This window comes from Carica papaya, chromosome 5, assembly GCF_054855325.1.
Source record: "Carica papaya isolate Zhongbai chromosome 5, ASM5485532v1, whole genome shotgun sequence".
NCBI lineage: Eukaryota > Viridiplantae > Streptophyta > Magnoliopsida > Brassicales > Caricaceae > Carica > Carica papaya.
In genome coordinates this window covers 40,377,558-40,393,622 of record NC_142313.1, presented here as the reverse complement: position 1 = coordinate 40,393,622, position 16,065 = coordinate 40,377,558, and the positions used below count along the sequence as shown (strand labels likewise).

General features: G+C 35.1%; 3 protein-coding genes across 9 annotated transcripts; 2 read left to right on the top strand and 1 right to left on the bottom strand.

Moving 5' to 3' along the window:
• Nucleotides 1-1,788: 1,788 nt before the first annotated feature.
• Nucleotides 1,789-7,966, top strand: LOC110821134 (Ribosomal protein L30/L7 family protein). 2 transcript variants are annotated; one of them, XM_088220954.1, is made up of 6 exons: nucleotides 1,789-1,913; nucleotides 2,364-2,585; nucleotides 5,582-5,679; nucleotides 5,760-5,897; nucleotides 7,388-7,490; nucleotides 7,598-7,966. In XM_088220954.1, the coding sequence occupies exons 2-6, from the start codon at nucleotides 2,400-2,402 to the stop codon at nucleotides 7,811-7,813; spliced, it is 741 nt and encodes a 246-aa protein (XP_088077080.1). In that variant the 5' UTR covers nucleotides 1,789-1,913; nucleotides 2,364-2,399; the 3' UTR covers nucleotides 7,814-7,966. The 2 variants fall into 2 exon arrangements, with proteins under 2 accessions (XP_088077080.1, XP_088077078.1); XM_088220952.1 differs by having other exon boundaries at nucleotides 1,801-1,958.
• Nucleotides 7,967-8,888: 922 nt separating this feature from the next.
• Nucleotides 8,889-13,894, top strand: LOC110821030 (uncharacterized). 6 transcript variants are annotated; one of them, XM_088220951.1, is made up of 4 exons: nucleotides 9,323-10,421; nucleotides 10,843-11,003; nucleotides 12,281-12,434; nucleotides 13,454-13,894. In XM_088220951.1, the coding sequence occupies exons 1-3, from the start codon at nucleotides 10,376-10,378 to the stop codon at nucleotides 12,329-12,331; spliced, it is 258 nt and encodes an 85-aa protein (XP_088077077.1). In that variant the 5' UTR covers nucleotides 9,323-10,375; the 3' UTR covers nucleotides 12,332-12,434; nucleotides 13,454-13,894. The 6 variants fall into 6 exon arrangements, with proteins under 6 accessions (XP_021906403.1, XP_021906402.1, XP_021906401.1 ...); XM_022050711.2 differs by lacking the exon at nucleotides 10,843-11,003 and having other exon boundaries at nucleotides 8,889-9,478; nucleotides 12,286-12,434; XM_022050710.2 differs by lacking the exon at nucleotides 10,843-11,003 and having other exon boundaries at nucleotides 8,889-9,478.
• Nucleotides 13,344-15,661, bottom strand: NIP6;1 (NOD26-like intrinsic protein 6;1). Its single transcript, XM_022050705.2, has 5 exons — nucleotides 15,285-15,661; nucleotides 14,973-15,197; nucleotides 14,443-14,643; nucleotides 13,896-13,957; nucleotides 13,344-13,736 (listed from the first exon to the last, which is right to left on the bottom strand). The coding sequence occupies exons 1-5, from the start codon at nucleotides 15,522-15,524 to the stop codon at nucleotides 13,532-13,534; spliced, it is 933 nt and encodes a 310-aa protein (XP_021906397.1). The 5' UTR covers nucleotides 15,525-15,661; the 3' UTR covers nucleotides 13,344-13,531.
• Nucleotides 15,662-16,065: the final 404 nt, after the last annotated feature.

Below are 16,065 nucleotides of genomic sequence, written 5' to 3'. Positions count from 1 at the left end.
ATAAAACGGTATTTCATGAATCAATAGATGTGTGAATTTTTTTAAGGTTGCTAATGGAGCCTAAGTCTGGTGTATTTGTCGGTCAGTTGTTGTTTGTTCTATTTTACAGTTTCAAATGCAGTATGATGTCTGATGTTTTCATTTCATAGTTTCGTGTGCATGTATCACTGTTTTATTGATTATGGACTGAATGACTGAGAACCCGATGTTGTGTGTTGTCTTGTTGGCATGAACTACTGGTTTGCATGTTTGTGCGTGACTTGATGATGGTGACTAAATAAAAATGGATAAAAGGTTATGTGAATTGGCAAACGGATAATGTGGACAGCCTGACTAGGTATCATGGGAGATGGTGGATGGACCGGGTCCGTAGAAAACCCTACCGGGAACGTGGTCTCTCATATCAGACGGGGTATGGAAACCTTATGTGTTTTGGCGCCCATACCGGACAGGGTATGAGGACGACCCGTTTCACCCTCATACCGGACGGGGTATTGAGGTTCATGGTTTTGGCGCCCATACCAGACGGGATATGGGGACGGCCTTGGAATCAGGTTATAAATGTTAAGGGTTCACGGGTAGCGGGACCCCTATGGATCCCCATGGATACTAGTAGGCTAGTAAAAGAGGAAATCTGTTTTCTGATTATTGAAATGTAAATGTGTGATATATGTTATGTTATAAAGTTCATATGATTTCATTTGATGATAATGTTATTGTTTTTATATGTTGTTTTATGAATCTCACCGAGGTAAGTGGACAGTAAAGGTTTTTATGTTAATAAACGAGTTTATTATAAGTTATACTCCATTGGTCTTTTGTGTTTTCTACCTACATTTACCTCCGTGGCGGTGAGATAGTGTGATGTCTTTACTGGGTTGGTGTAGCTCATTCCTTATTTAACCATTTCAGATCAGGAAAACATTGTTCCCGAGCCCATTCCGCAGGAAGACGGCGAAGGGGACGCCTAAAGACTCTGTAGTTATATTTATAGTTTTTATTTTCGAGTTTCTCTTTTAGTTAGTTTGTTCTTTTATACTTTGAGCACATTTTTTGGTTTTAGTGTAAGTGATGTTAATCAAAATTTTTATTATGCTTCCGCATTTGACATTTTTAATACACATATTTCATTCTAAATTTCCGGGGCCGTTACAGATACCTTATAGTTTTCTTTATTTTTTTTATTTCTCGTATTTCTTTTAGAGAACTTATTCCGTGATATTGTTTAATACTTTTAAGTTATTGTGTAAGGGATATTAAACTTAATCTTTTATTTCGGTTCTACACTTAGATTATTATATATATTTCTTTTTGAATTTCTGGAGTGTTACATCAACACTTAAAATCACCATTGTTTTTCTTAATCTTACACAAATATCACTACATTGATTTAATCAAACAACAAACTAATTTATTTTACACTCACATATTTATATATATGTATTAAATTAATTAATTAATTTACTTGCACGTCTCGGATTAATTTAATTTCATATATATACATGAATATATTATGCTAAATTAAGATTTCTAAAATTAGTAATTAATTTAAATGGACTTATTAAATCAATATTTCAAATTGTTAATTCCATGAACGTTTTATTAGTTTGATTATGAAAATTAATTTTACAAACAATTATCAAAATATTAATTGCTGAGACGAATTTTACATTTTTTTTAAAAAATGTTCTATTTTAAGAAACACTTACACGCTTATTTTCCAAAATTACCCTCACATGATTATTATAATTACACACATGCCCCCTCTATAAAATTCTAAAACCTTCCATCTTCCATGCTCTGCCTCCATCTCCAAAATAAACCCTAGGCGCCACCGACCCGCACCGTTTCGACCTCCGTGGACGCCACCACCCTTTCATCTTCCTTTTGTTCTATTTTATAACCAGAATCAGGTCGAAATCACAATCTTCTCTCGAGCTTTTTCGTAAAATAATTGGGTAATGATGTTTTCTATTTGGTACTTTTTATTAGTAGCGCTATATTTTTTTATTTGTGTCCATATGCGGAGTGGTTACATGATGATTCATTGTCGTTTTGATAAATTCAGTGTTTCTGTTTCTTGTAAAATCATCGACGTTATCAACTGCAGTAAAAATTGTGTTGGCATTTGGTTCGAGCTGCTTCGTTTAATGTTTCTTGTAAAATCATCATCTCACGTATTGCTTCTCTTGCTGGGTTGTTGGTTCGATCTGTTTTTGTATGGAAATGATTATTGTTCATTATTTCGTCTCTTGTTGCTAAATTTAATGAAAGTTGTGCACATAACTCTCAAATTCACCGAGTCTATTATTCTTCCCATGAGCTAATGGGTTTCTTGGTTTTACATTTTTTTTTTGAAACAGAGTTATTTATTTGGTGTGAAACCATATTAGGGAGTAATGGCAGATGATGACTCAAAGCCATTGACTTACATACCTGAGATTATACTGAAGAAAAGGAAAAAGAAGGATGAGTTGGCAATTACAAGGAAACATCAATTGGAGTTGGGAAACCATGGAAAGAAGAAACTGAAGGTGGCAGACATAAAACGACCCGAAGAGTTTGTCCAAGTTTTTAGGGCCAAGGTATTTATAGTCTTCTTGCAATAACAATCAATGAAGTGCAGGTTTATTTATTTTCAAATTTCCACTTCTTGAAAAACATATGTTCCACACCCTCCCCACGCGGCAGCACTGAGAAGTCGTCAAGTTTGGCTAGCTATCTTTTGCCTTATCGCTTTCCTTAATAGAAATCCATTTCATTTGATTTCCACATTCTTGTCATACAACCAGCTTTAAATTTACAAGCGCATATGTGATTTCTACCATATGACGGGGCATTTATTTTTGTAGTTCTTTTTTTTTCAACAATCCATTATTCAAAAGCTCATTATTAGTAAAACTGATGGCTAAGTTAGGATACTAGTCCTGTAAAATTTTTGGAATTTTTAGAAGATAGAATATATTATTTTACTTGTTGAACTCAGATAATTGGGTTATTTATCTCATATGTAGAAAATCTGAATGTGGTGCGAGTAATGTATATGGTAGAGTATAACCTTTCAGTACATTTTATTTCATCTGATAATGATATTGATTATTGAAGCCAAAAGCAAATTCTTGAAGTCCTATGCTAGTTTGTCTTTACCATGGCATAGTAATTGAAGTGGCTGGCCTTTTTGCTTTCGGTTCATGATCTTAGCTATGCGAACTGTTTATTTTGTAATTTCTAGGCATACTCAAATTCTTTCTTGTTTGCCTTGATCATCTTTGTGCTGTTATGAAGTAAGGTATAATCATCCTTAACGAGATACTTTATGATCACAAGAGGTGTCTAGTGAGTAGGAGAATGGAATAATAGAACTGATGATTTTGCCATCTAAGGATATCTGCATAACCATATTAGGAATTTTTGTACTTGAATTTCGTAATCTGCTGTTAATAAAAGAAAAAAATCTAAGTATTTGTTCTTTTCTCAGTGTGGGAAAGCTTTTCTTTTTATTTTACGCACTTCAGTGAATGTTATCTTTTTTTTTTAAGTAAAAAGTATATTATAATTCATTCACAGGCACTAAAGGAATGCAAATTTTATCTTTTTTTTAAAAATAAAAAGTATATTATAATTCATTCACAGGCACCAAAGGAATGCAAACTCACATACAAACATTTACATATAGACCAAAATATATATACTTTTTTTTTAAGTAAAAAGTATATTATAATTCATTCACAGGCACTAAAGGAATGCAAATTTTATCTTTTTTTTAAAAATAAAAAGTATATTATAATTCATTCACAGGCACCAAAGGAATGCAAACTCACATACAAACATTTACATATAGACCAAAATGTCAATAAGGTCCCGTAGATTCTCAAAAAAGTAAAGAGGATGATTTTTAACAAAAAAGACCTAGGGTCTACGAACTAGCTATCCTTAACTGTATCAAAACCCACTTCCTTGCCCTCAAAAGCTCTTTTGCTCCTTTCCTTTCGCACCAGGGATAAGGCGTATGTGTTTCTTCCCAACCACTGATTCCTTTCCACCCCTAAATTTCCTCATTTACTGAGTTGCCCATCACCAATTAATGCCCAAGATGCCATAACCAAGGTCTAAAATATGTAGGCGAAGGGGCACCAAAAGATATAGTTGCACGATTCCGCATCCTTTTTGCACAAGTAACAACCATTCACTAGAATCTTTTACTTCCTAATCAACTTGTCCAGAGTAAAGATGCAACTTCTAACTGCCTCTCATGCAAAAAAGGCAATTCTGGGTGATGTATTAACCTTCCAATTTTGTATAGACGGAAAGTCTCTACTTGTGACCTCCCTTTTTTCACATGGTTGTGGAAGGATCTAACAGTGAAAATGCCCATAACATTGAGGCTTCAAAGGGGTCGATCTTTGGTCTCATTGAGTTTAACCCTGGTAAGGGCAAGAAGTAGTGCCTTTTACTCCCTAACTTCTCCATAATTAAGGTTCCTTATGACCTCCACAAACCACTCCCCATTCCCATGTTGCGAATGCATGAATCTTGGATCAAGGCATCATTCTATCAAGCGATAGTATAAATAAGAGGAAGTTGGTCTCTAAGATTAGCGCCTTCCAACCACCATCATGCCATAAGCTAACCTCGTCTCCGGTGCCAATCCATCATCTGTTTGGAACTCCCTCTCTTCCCATGCAAATTTTCTTCTGCATCTTGTTACAACAGGGTCTAGACCCCTCCTCAGTTTCTCTTGAGAATCCCCTCGTGAAAATCTGCATCATATGGAATCTAGTCTCTTGGCCATACTCGTAAGGATCGTCATCAAAGACTTTTGATTGATAGGAATGTCAGATTTTGATGAGAGTAAGTCTTTCGTCTTTTGATAGACGAATTCTTTTCCACCTGGCCAACCGGTGTTCAAAACATGCGGCCACTAGATTCGAAGTCGAGTCTTCCTTAGATCTGGCTCCCAGTGGGGTAGGCCCATATACTTGATCGACAAATTTACACATTTATTCCCAAGGATAATAGACAAGTTGTTCTCATCACTCCCATCACCTAATCTCACCAACTCAAACTTAGCAAAATTAATGTTGAGTCCAGATACTGCTTGGAAGCTCAACAAGATACATTTAATATTAAGTGAAGCTCGGTTCGCAAAAAAGCAGGGTGTCATAAGCAAAAAATAAATTAGTTACCTCCTCGACATGCTCACCTTCCCCACCTTCAAACCCTTAAACATCTAAAGATCTGTGGCTTTCAAGACGACTCTGTTGAGTGCCTCCATAAGAATAATGAGCAGCAGATGGGAGGCCTCATTTATCTCTGAAGAAAGAGGATGGTCCCCCATTAACCATAACGACAAAAGATGTCATAGAAATGCAGTATCTGATTCATTTCCGCCATCTATCTTCGAAACCCATTCTTTTCATCATATAATTGAGGAGGCCCTTGTTCACATGATCATAGGTTTTCTCCATATCAAGCTTGCGTAAAACCCCCTCAATGTTTATCATGTTATTGGTTAATGATCTTGTCTTTAAATTTTTGCTATGCCATTGTTTAGCGATTCTTATATTTTGTTTTTGTATAGGAATTGGATCTCATTCGTCTTAAGCAGAGGATGAAAAGGCCTAAATCAGCATTAATGAAACCAAAGTCAAAATTGCTATTTATCATACGCATACAAGGGTAAGATTATTTTTATTTAGCGATCTTTTTTTCCCCTTAAAGTTAGGTGTTCTCAGTAATTATCTGTCTATTGTTTGCAGCAAAAATGACATGCATATGAAAACTAGGAAGGTTCTTCACAGCCTTAAATTACGAAAGATCTTTAGTGGTGTCTTTGTAAAGGCGACAGATGGTGTAATAGAAATGCTGCAAAGAGTGGAGCCCTACGTCACGTATGGGTAAGAGAAACGAACCTTCATTTCTATTGATTGTGTTCTTCTGTTGTGAAAATAACAAGTCTATGGTAGTGGTTGATACATACTTGGAGTAGAATATGATATGGTTAGATAGAATTGAACATAAATAAATAGTGGGGGGTCTAATCTTTTTTTACTATCATAAGATAGAATCTATTCTTCATATAAGGTGCATTTTCTTATATTTCGAAGCTGTTTGGGCTAAAGATTAATCTGGTTAAGTCTTAACTAGTTCTTTTGAAGCGCTGCATGGGGGTGGGGGTTGGCAAGGCATGGTGAGTGATAGGAGAAGGGAGAAGCTTATCTTTCATATTCCTCTGGCTAGCTTGTGGAAAATTTGAAAGGAAAGAAATAGAAGACGTTTGAGGATATTTCTTTTCTTTTGACAAGTTTGGGATATTTGGTTCTGAACTTTTTTATCTGTTCTTTTTTTTTATTTTTATTTTAGGGCCATCTTCTAAATCTGCTAAATTTGGTGGAGGATTTAAGGGACATCACAGACTTATTGACTAATTTGTAAATTCTGCAGCACTCCCTTAGTGCTCTTAATCCTTTTTCTTAAAAGATGTTGGTGGTTGCAAACTATCTTTGCCTATGCTAGAAAGAATTTGAAGTTTTAGTTTTTCAGAATTTTCTTTTATTTCAATGTCTTTTCTGTTCTCCTTTTATTTCAACATTGATCCTTTGTTTTATATTTTGGTGTAAGACTTCCTTTCTTTTGTTTTGGAGTCTTTGGAACTCTGTTATATTACATAGTTTGTTTGACTCCATCGAAGTGTTATAAGATTTATGACCTTCATATAAAAGATATTTGTGGTTCTAAACATTCTTGCTTGTACAGGTAACTATTGTGTTAGTTTACCATCATTACTGTTCTGATGCAACTGAGGTTGAATAGCTAGATTTCATGCCATTTGGAGGGCATTGAGTAATAGTCAGCAGTCAGACTAGACTTGCTTTAGTGCAAATCTGATTTGTGTCAGAGTGCCATATATGCATGCCTCTCCTTTCGGCTGCAGGGTTTGAGATTTGGGGATCGATTTCTTGACAGCTTTGTTCTGGAGGCATAGAGTATTAGTCCAGAGAGGGGAATCACATTTATCCTGAGATTAATTTATGTACTTTTCTCTGGTTGTTCCCTTCTTTGGTACATTTTAATTGTCAATTCTGTTCAAGATACATTGTTTCTTGAGACAGTTATGGCATCACCATTAGCATGTCAACTTGGCTATCTAACCTCACTGACTTCAAAAACAGTTATCAATCTTTATGATTCTTTTTTTCACTTTCTGAACATTGATTAGTTACATGAAGGAAACATTTACAAGCACCGCCTTGACAAGTAAATCGTTAGGGTTGTTAAGGAAAACATTTCTTACTCACAAAATTTAGTTATCTTGTTTGTTTCTTGTTTCATTTTAGACTCTACCAGGTGTTTATGGCTTTTTCTTTTTAATCTTGCTTTTATGAAGATATCCTAATTTGAAGAATGTGAGAGAGCTGATATACAAGAAGGGGTATGGGCAGGTAGATAACGAAAGAGTACCCCTTACTGATAACAATGTTATTGAGCAGGTATTCAACTTATTCCACATGATCACTGGTATGACTTTGCAAGTCATCTGACGTACTCAATATTTCTAATGCATGTTGAATTTTCTTTACTTTGTTTTCTTTGACAGGCGTTAGGGAAATATGGCATAATAAGCATAGAAGATTTAGTACATGAAATTGCTACTGTTGGCCCACAATTTAAGGAGGTTGTTAGGTTTTTGGGGCCATTGCAGTTGAACAAGCCAGAAGGAGGATTCAAAGCGAACAAACAGTTATTTAAGGAAGGTGGAGAAGCAGGCAATCGGGAGGATCAAATCAATGATTTGATTGATAGAATGAACTAGCGGCCGTAGGGCATGTATCGAAAGATTAGTTAAAGATCTGATAACCTTTTCTAAATGATCTGTAGGCAAGTAACCGTAGTCCGAATGTCAAACCTTGTTTTTTTTTGAATGATCTGTAATGGCAATTACCCTCAAGTCTTAAGGTTTTCCTTACTTCCTGGGTCAGTCGTAAAGTTCGTGTTACCCATGTCTATTTTCATTTTCACGTAAAATCTTTTCGGTGTTTTGTTTTGCTCTTAGTTATTTCCAGTAATGTGATTAAATTTTATATGATTTGATTTAATTAAATTTAGAGAATTAATGCTATTCAATGCAACATTATTGTGGTATTCTTAAAGATCTTTAGACACTTTTGGTGATTGGATTTTTACTATAACCAGAGTGTTTGAAGTTTCTTTCAACTAGAGATGAATATTGAAGTTTTAAAATATGTTAGATTGTATGGTTTTTTGAAATTACTTTTATCTATATTTTATTTTATATTATAAAATTTAAACTCATTTTAATTTTAAATATATAAAGCAAACTTTGGTTAAATTTAACAAATATTTTATATTTCTAGTCTAATCAAATTTCTAGTTAAAATCAATACTTTTAATTCTTATTATATATAAAAATAAATTACACATATTCATCAAATTAGAAAAAATTATATATAACACAATTGAGTATTAAACACTTTTTTCCCTGTAAAATAATAGTTTTTTTAAATTTCTCTCTTTTTTGTCTCTGCTGATGAAATTTAAAAGTCTGAGAGCAAATTTAATTTGACTCTCTTTTATATAATAAATTTTATATCTCACTCCTCCAAAAAAAAAAACAGAGATTGTAGAGGAAAATTTTTTCTCCATCTCATTAATATTAAGTGTCACGTGTCAAATTTTATTTTTCTTGTCTTATTTATTTTTTAATAATTTAAAAGTTAAAATTAAAATAAAACATTAGGTAAAAAGCCTAGATCCTTTTACAGCCCATAATGCTCAGCATGGGATGTAATAAAACCCAAATGACGCAGCCCGACCCGAGAAAATATTCGGACCGGGTCGGTCCGTATCGAAGATGGTCACTTCTTCCGTGTCGTCTTTCATTTCTGAACTAGGGGAAATTGGGAAAACATGTACGAGACTTGCACCAGTTGAGAGGCTGGAGTGGTGAAGATACATGGAGAAGAGCAATGATGACGACAGAGACCCCTGGTTTGCACCAGACAAGCTCTACCATGTTCTTTTTTGTTTGTCTCTCTCCTTCTTCTTCTCTTTACTTGCCTCTCTGACCCGGTACATGTTTCTTAGACGAAACTCCATTTGGATCGGGTCTATTCTCTCCCTGGCTGCTGGAGCCGCCAAGGAGGCTGCCGACCACATGGGTATTTTTCCTTCAGCCGGCGCCTCGGCTAAGGATGCAGTTGCTGACGTAATTGGCGTACTGATTGCTGCTTTGGTTCTCTATATCCGAAAGCATTCCAGGCCCGATTCTGAATTAGGGCAGACCCGTCTAGTTTTGCCTCTTTGATCAAGGTTGGGGAGCCTTGTTATTTGGACGGTAAGCGGGTAATGAGGAGGTCCGGCTTGGAAGTAAGGAGGAAGGAGCAATTTCATTTTTCTGAGAAGAAGGAATAGTGACATGGAGTGAGGTGAGAAGATGTGCTGCATGAGATTAAGGGAGGTAAATATTTGATTTTGTTTAAGTTTAACAAGTCTATTGATATTTGAAGAAACAATTAAATGATAAATGTAATATTTTCTTATCTTTCATGGATACTGTAGAGAATTAAGATATTCACCTACTGCATTTTCTGTCGTAACAGCATGCATAATGGAGTGTGCTATGCCAGCTGTGTTTTCTGTTGTAACAGCCAACTGTTTTGTTATCCATTTCTGGTGCTCCTTTTATTTTTTTCTCTTCGACCTTTTTCTTAGATATATATAAATAGCAGTAGCCTTCTTGTATGGGGTGTAAGAAAATTATATATTTTAAATAGAAAGATTTCTTGGTTCGACAGCTTACTCTGTTCATGGTATCAGAGCGCAATCGATCCAAATTGAGAGAAAACAAATAGTTTTTAGGTATGGGGGGAATTATTGGCGTTACAGAGACTGTGACAGGAAGTGTTCCAGGAGCTAGACATAACGACGAAGATCCATTACTTCTTCAATCATCTAATAATCCAGGCATGATTCTTGTTTCCACTCCATTAAATGGAAACAACTATCTAACCTGGAGTTGTTCCGTGAAGATAGCTCTAGGAGCCAAGATGAAGCTGGGCTTCATAGATGGAAAATATGCAATGCCAAAACAAGGATAAGAGAATTTTGAAAAATGGAATAAAATGGACTGTATGGCACAGTCTTTGATACTAAATTCCATTGCCAAAGACATTGTAGATGCATTCTTGTATACTGCATCTGCAAAGGAACTTTGGCAGGAATTGGAGGAGGGATTTGGAGAATGCAATGGTTCGTTACTATACCACTTGCAGAGGGAGATTTCTTCCATTTCTCAAGGGAACCAAACAGTGGTTCAGTACTACACAAAGTTTAAGAAGTTATGGGATGAGCTGCAATGCTTGCAACTAGTTCCACAATGCAGCTGTGGAGCAGCTCAGCAGGTAATAGACTATAACTCTTCTAGCAAGTTGATGCAATTTTTAATGGGTCTGAATGATGGATATGATAACATAAGAAATTAGATTTTGGTGATAGAACCATTACCTTATGTGAACAAAGTTTATTCAATGATTTTGAGAGTTGAAAAACAAAGAAAAGTTAAAAATGTATACACAGATATCCTGGATAATGTTGCTATGATGACAGTTAATAACAAAAGAACATGTCATGATGCAAAGAATTATGGCAATGATAGAGGTGGAGCTAAGAAGATTGATAAATCTAATTTATGTTGTTCACATTGCAATTTTACTGGACACACCAAAGAGACATGTTTTAAGATCCATGACATTCCTGATTGGTACAAAGACCTCATGAAAACCAAAGGGAAACAAGGTTTTAAACGGATGGCAAATATGGCAGATGTGGATACTAAGATCAATGCTGACAAGGAAGGAACAATTTCAGCAGGTATAAACAACAAGATTCAGGAGCTGATTCAACAAGAAATTAGTAAACTTATTAAAGGGAAATGTATCACAGAGGAGGTCTTGTTAACATGTCTCATTTCCAAGATTTTGCAGGTATAACTTCACACCATTTTGCTTTTAATATACTTGGTCTATTGGAACCTGGTAGCTGGATTGTGGATACAAGAGCCTCAAGTCATGTGTGTAGTTATCTAAAACTCATTCAAAAACTAAATCCAGTCAAAGTCATTACTTTTGTTTTCTTACCTGATGATTCAGTCAATATGGTACATCATGTAGGAGATGTACATTTCTCTCCCAATCTTATTTTAACATGCACTTTGCATGTACCAGTTTTCCAATATAACCTACTATCAGTAAATAAACTTTCAGAAACCTTTTTGATTAAATTTGTTTTCTTTTCTAACTATTGCTTGTTGCAGGACCTACAAAATGAGAAAATCCTAACTGTTGAAAGGGTGATTGGGCGATTTTACATTTTGGATTCAATAAGCATTAGTCCTGACTTGATTGATTATCACACAAATTTGTTAAAACAAAATAGCAATACTGTTAATTTAGTTCATTCTCTCAGCTGCATTTGTATTGATTCCAAAAAAAAAAAAATCAATTCAGTTCTTATCTCTTTGGCATAAAAGACTAGGACATGCTTCCTCTTTAGCTTTGTCTCATTTACATTTTCTAAAAAATAAACATGTTTCCCTTGCTCCTTGTGACGTTTGCCAAATAGCTACGCAACAGAGAACATCATTTCCACTCAGTCATATTAAAACCACCAAAATTTTTCAATTAATACATGTAGATCTTTGGGGACCTTATAACCAAAAATCTTTGACAGGAGCATATTTTTTTCTCACCATTGTTGATAATTTCAATCGTTCATGCAGTGTCCCATGAAGAAAAGCATTGTTGATGTCACTAATCTACATACCTGTCCATTTAATACATTTATATATTTTAAATAGAAAGGTTTCTTGGTTCGACCGCTTACTCTGTTCAGATACTCTTACCAGCAAGTTGAGCTACTTTTCCCTCTTTATCAGAGTTAGATGAACATTTGCCAGTCTTTACTATAGAATTTGAACGGCTTAACAAATTGGAACATAAGCGTATTATTGGGTTCATTAAATGTGATATTAAGCAAAGGTCTTGACCTATTTCTGGTTGGCAGATGAAGTTTTTAAGTAATGGGTTCATAAAAACCAGAGTTGAAGGCCTTAAATTGGTACTCCTGGGAGTCATAAGCCAAGTTAGGCTAGTTAAAGCCCAAATTGTTGTTCTCTTACAACATAATTTCTTTGAAGATGATAAATGTCGCTTAGCTTCTCCCTGTTAAGGAAATAGTTAAGAGTTTCTATGTTTTGTTTCAGTGCAGTAATGGGGCTGGTTGTGAAGTTGACCTGCAATGGAGAAATGGCTGAAGTATGCCATTTGGTGCATGCTCTAACAAAAAGGATGCCCCCAAAATTTATGCAATGAACTGATGGAGGTTTCAAAGGAATTATCGGACCCTTAACCCACCAGGTGATGTATGTATGTTTAAAACATTTTCTCTACTTATTCAAGGAGAAAAGCTTAGAGCTTCCTTGTGTTCTATTATTTTACAATATAATGTGTTTTTATGTGATTACAAGTGAAAATGATATTTATGATATTGGAAGGAGGGGAAATTAACCTTATTCCTACTAAATAGTGAACATATAATGGAGCTGCTATATTAGAATTTTGCTTCTTGCTGATTGTTTTTAGTAATTCTGAGTGATATCATTGGGAGCTTATGTAACATGCCTAACACTTAACATTATGGAGTCAGGTAGATATATTCTTGCACTTATAAACTGCTTTTGCTGTCCATTGCATGCTGTTTCCTGAAGTTGCTCTGAGCTGAGTGGGATGTTAGCAATGCTAGTGGTATTTCCTTCCCGGTTCACTCCAAAAGTCTTCCCTCTCTTTCTTATAACTTCCAAAAAGCAGCAGCAAAGCAATTGAAAAATATTTTTTCATGCTCTGTCTTCTCTGCACAATTGCTTGGTGCATCTGGTAGTGCATCTGGTACTGCTCATCTTATCTTTGTTTTTGGATTTTCTTTCATTCTTTCTTCTGTTTCATTTTCTTCTCTCCTGTTTAGGGTCTCTTCTTTATTGACTAAGGGAAAAAGCACTACGTTAGTAATCTTTAGACTGTTAATGTGTGTGCTCTTTCTGGTTAAAGACTTATTTGAAAGATGCAATGTTACAGTTAGAAAAATGTTTATGCTGAAAGTTTAGAGGCTCAAGTGTCTGATAAATAACTGTAGACACCCATTCCCTGCTGTATCCAACTCAAAAAGGTTACTTTTGTATACAGTTGAAAGGAAAAGGATTATCTTTGCTTATAATAAAACTACAGCTAGGAAAATTGTAGCCTGTAAATGTTTTTGTTGCTAAAAGAAACTGGAAATTATAATTTTTTTGGGTATTTTTTTATTAATGAGAATCATGAATAACTTTATACATATAATTGGTACACATAGCTGAAATTTATCTGTCTTAATGCAACTCCAGAGCGACCTCCTACTCATCTGCGTTGTTCATATTTCACATCTGGATTTGTGATAGAAATCTCATGATAGTTTCTGATGATCACCTTCTAAAGCTTCTCGCAGTTGAAGGCTTTTCATGAGTGTCAGCATCTTCCTCCGGCAGCTTGACTGCAGTATAGATTCCGGCACCACTAAGTGCACCCAGTATGGGAGCTATAAGGTACACCCATATGGCTTTGTAGTTGTTTGCTGCTATGGCTGGGCCTAGTGTTCTTACTGGGTTCATGGAAGCTCCTGTTGATGGTCTGTATCACACGGTAAAACAACACATTCACATATATGTACTTCCTGGAGATCTACTAGAAATTTAATTTTGGTCATTTGACTCTTTAGATTATGGTCTTGTATATGAGGAAGAATAGAAATATATATTAGATTATGGTAATTTGATTTGATTCACATACCCAGCTATGAGTATGTTTAGCATCACGGTTGCTCCCACCGCGATTCCTGCCAGCTCTCCCACCTGCACATCCTCAGACATCAGTTGACTCCTCTGCATACATGTCTCTCCATAATTGTATGAAGAATTCTTTAAATAACCACAATTGAGTTACTCTAATATAATAATGGTATCAAGTTTGAGCATCTCCCATCAAATTATTATTATTATATATTTTGTATTAATTTTTTCGAGTGGTACAAAATATTCATTATAAAATGAATGAAGGGAAGAAGATAAAAGACAGCCTATTCTATAAAATTAATGAACATGGATCTTAGAGATGGGAACAGCTGTGTAAAAATTAAAAATTCTTGGGTTCTGTACATATATATATATATATATACTGCAAGTAGATAACTGAATGCTAATATAGAGAAATATGGATATAAGCATTTGAGGGTATAGGGAAATGAAGTGAAGAAAGATGCTAACTAATCGAATTACAGTTTCCAATTGTATTAAACTAATAACTAATCAGGAAAGTTAAAATTAAAAAGGTGACTTACAGCTCTGGTGTCAGTAGCCACAGCAGTGACAACAAACATGAGATTAAAAGAAATAATAAATTCCAAAGCAAAAGCTTGTGCATATCCTACTGATGGCGATGGAACTGTCACTCCTCCCCCCATCATCGGATGGAAAACTATTTTTAAGGCAAATGCTGCACAGAGTGATCCCACAGTTTGTGCCGCTATATAAGCTGGTACCTGCATTACCCACAGCCAAAATATCAATAAAAATTTGAACTTAATAAATTTTGCATTACTCACAACCAAATTATCAATAAAAATTTGAACTTTATAAAATTCTGCGTTACCCACAACCAAATTATCAATAAAAATTGAAATTTTATAAATTCTGCATTACCCACAACCAAATTATGAATAAAACTTCAAACTTTAATAAATTATACGTATATATATATATATATGTATACTGAATAACTGTCTATGTGTTATTGTGTGTGTGTGTGTGTGTGTGAGAAAAAGAAACAAAATAGAAAAAATGCACTCATGCATAGAGGACTAGTAGGTACATGTTTCCAAGGAAAGTGGTGGAGAGCTGCGAAGGAAATGGTGACAGCTGGGTTAAGATGGGCGCCGGAGATGTGACCAGTTGAGAGAATGACGATCATGACAGCAAGTCCGGTGGAGGCAGCCAGACCAATTAGGGTTTCAGAGCCCTGACTTTTTTGGTTCACGATAGCAGTAGCCGTCCCAGCAAATATCAGTATCAGAGTCCCTATAAACTCTGCTCCCACCTATTCATTACAAAATCATAAGTAAACGTCTTTATCTCTCTCTCTATATACTACATACACATACATATATTTATATGAGTAGTCTACCTTTCTTGCAAGAGAGACAGGAGGGTGAGGCAATGTACAGGTGACAGGAGGGAGTACTGATGGATCTTCTAAGCTCCAATCTCGAAGGGTGAAGCAGTTGCAGGTGTTGATGAGAGATTTTGATCTGAAAAAGCCTGATGATGATCTCTCCCTTCTAAACCCACCAAAGAGAGGAGCACCAGGAGTCCCCGGTGTTGCTGGTGTTGAAGGAGCTGATGGAACATCTTCCTTCTGATCCATCTCTAAGCTTAAATTTGTTTCGGCTGATCTGGTTTACATGCAATATATATATACACATAAGTTCCCCGAGAATCGCAAGAGAGAGAAGAAGGTTAGTGGTTGGAAGTGGAAGTGGACGGTGTGGGACCTTGCAGGAGATTTTCTATTTGAAACCTTGAAGTGAATTTTAAAGTGACAGATGATTCATTGTCTCTCTCTCTCTCTCTCTCTGTATGTACGCCACTCTTTTTCTTTTCCTTTTAGATTTTGTAATGTATATATATATAATATATATATATATTAAGATGATCAATATGTAAAGTATATATACGTACCTTTGCTCGATTACGTGTATGGAAATCCACGTGGTTATAAAGTTTCAGACTTTCAGAGGTGGCATGGAGATTTGTTACTGTAAGAAAATTTTTTGATGTAGACTAACTTTATATTTTACTCTGTTGAAAATGAGAAAATTAAGAAATAGAGACTAATACAAAAATTCAAAATTTTATTTCTGTTAGATATAAATTTTTTTCCAAGTATATATAGATATTAACACAAC

Coding starts and splice junctions, on each gene's coding strand:
- LOC110821134 (XM_088220954.1), top strand. CDS start 2,400: ATGGCAGATGATGACTCAAAGCCATTGACTTACATACCTGAGATTATA. Junction 2,586..5,581: donor TCCAAGTTTTTAGGGCCAAG/GTATTTATAGTC, acceptor GTTTTTGTATAG/GAATTGGATCTCATTCGTCT. Junction 5,898..7,387: donor GAGCCCTACGTCACGTATGG/GTAAGAGAAACG, acceptor GCTTTTATGAAG/ATATCCTAATTTGAAGAATG.
- LOC110821030 (XM_022050711.2), top strand. CDS start 8,975: ATGGAGAAGAGCAATGATGACGACAGAGACCCCTGGTTTGCACCAGAC.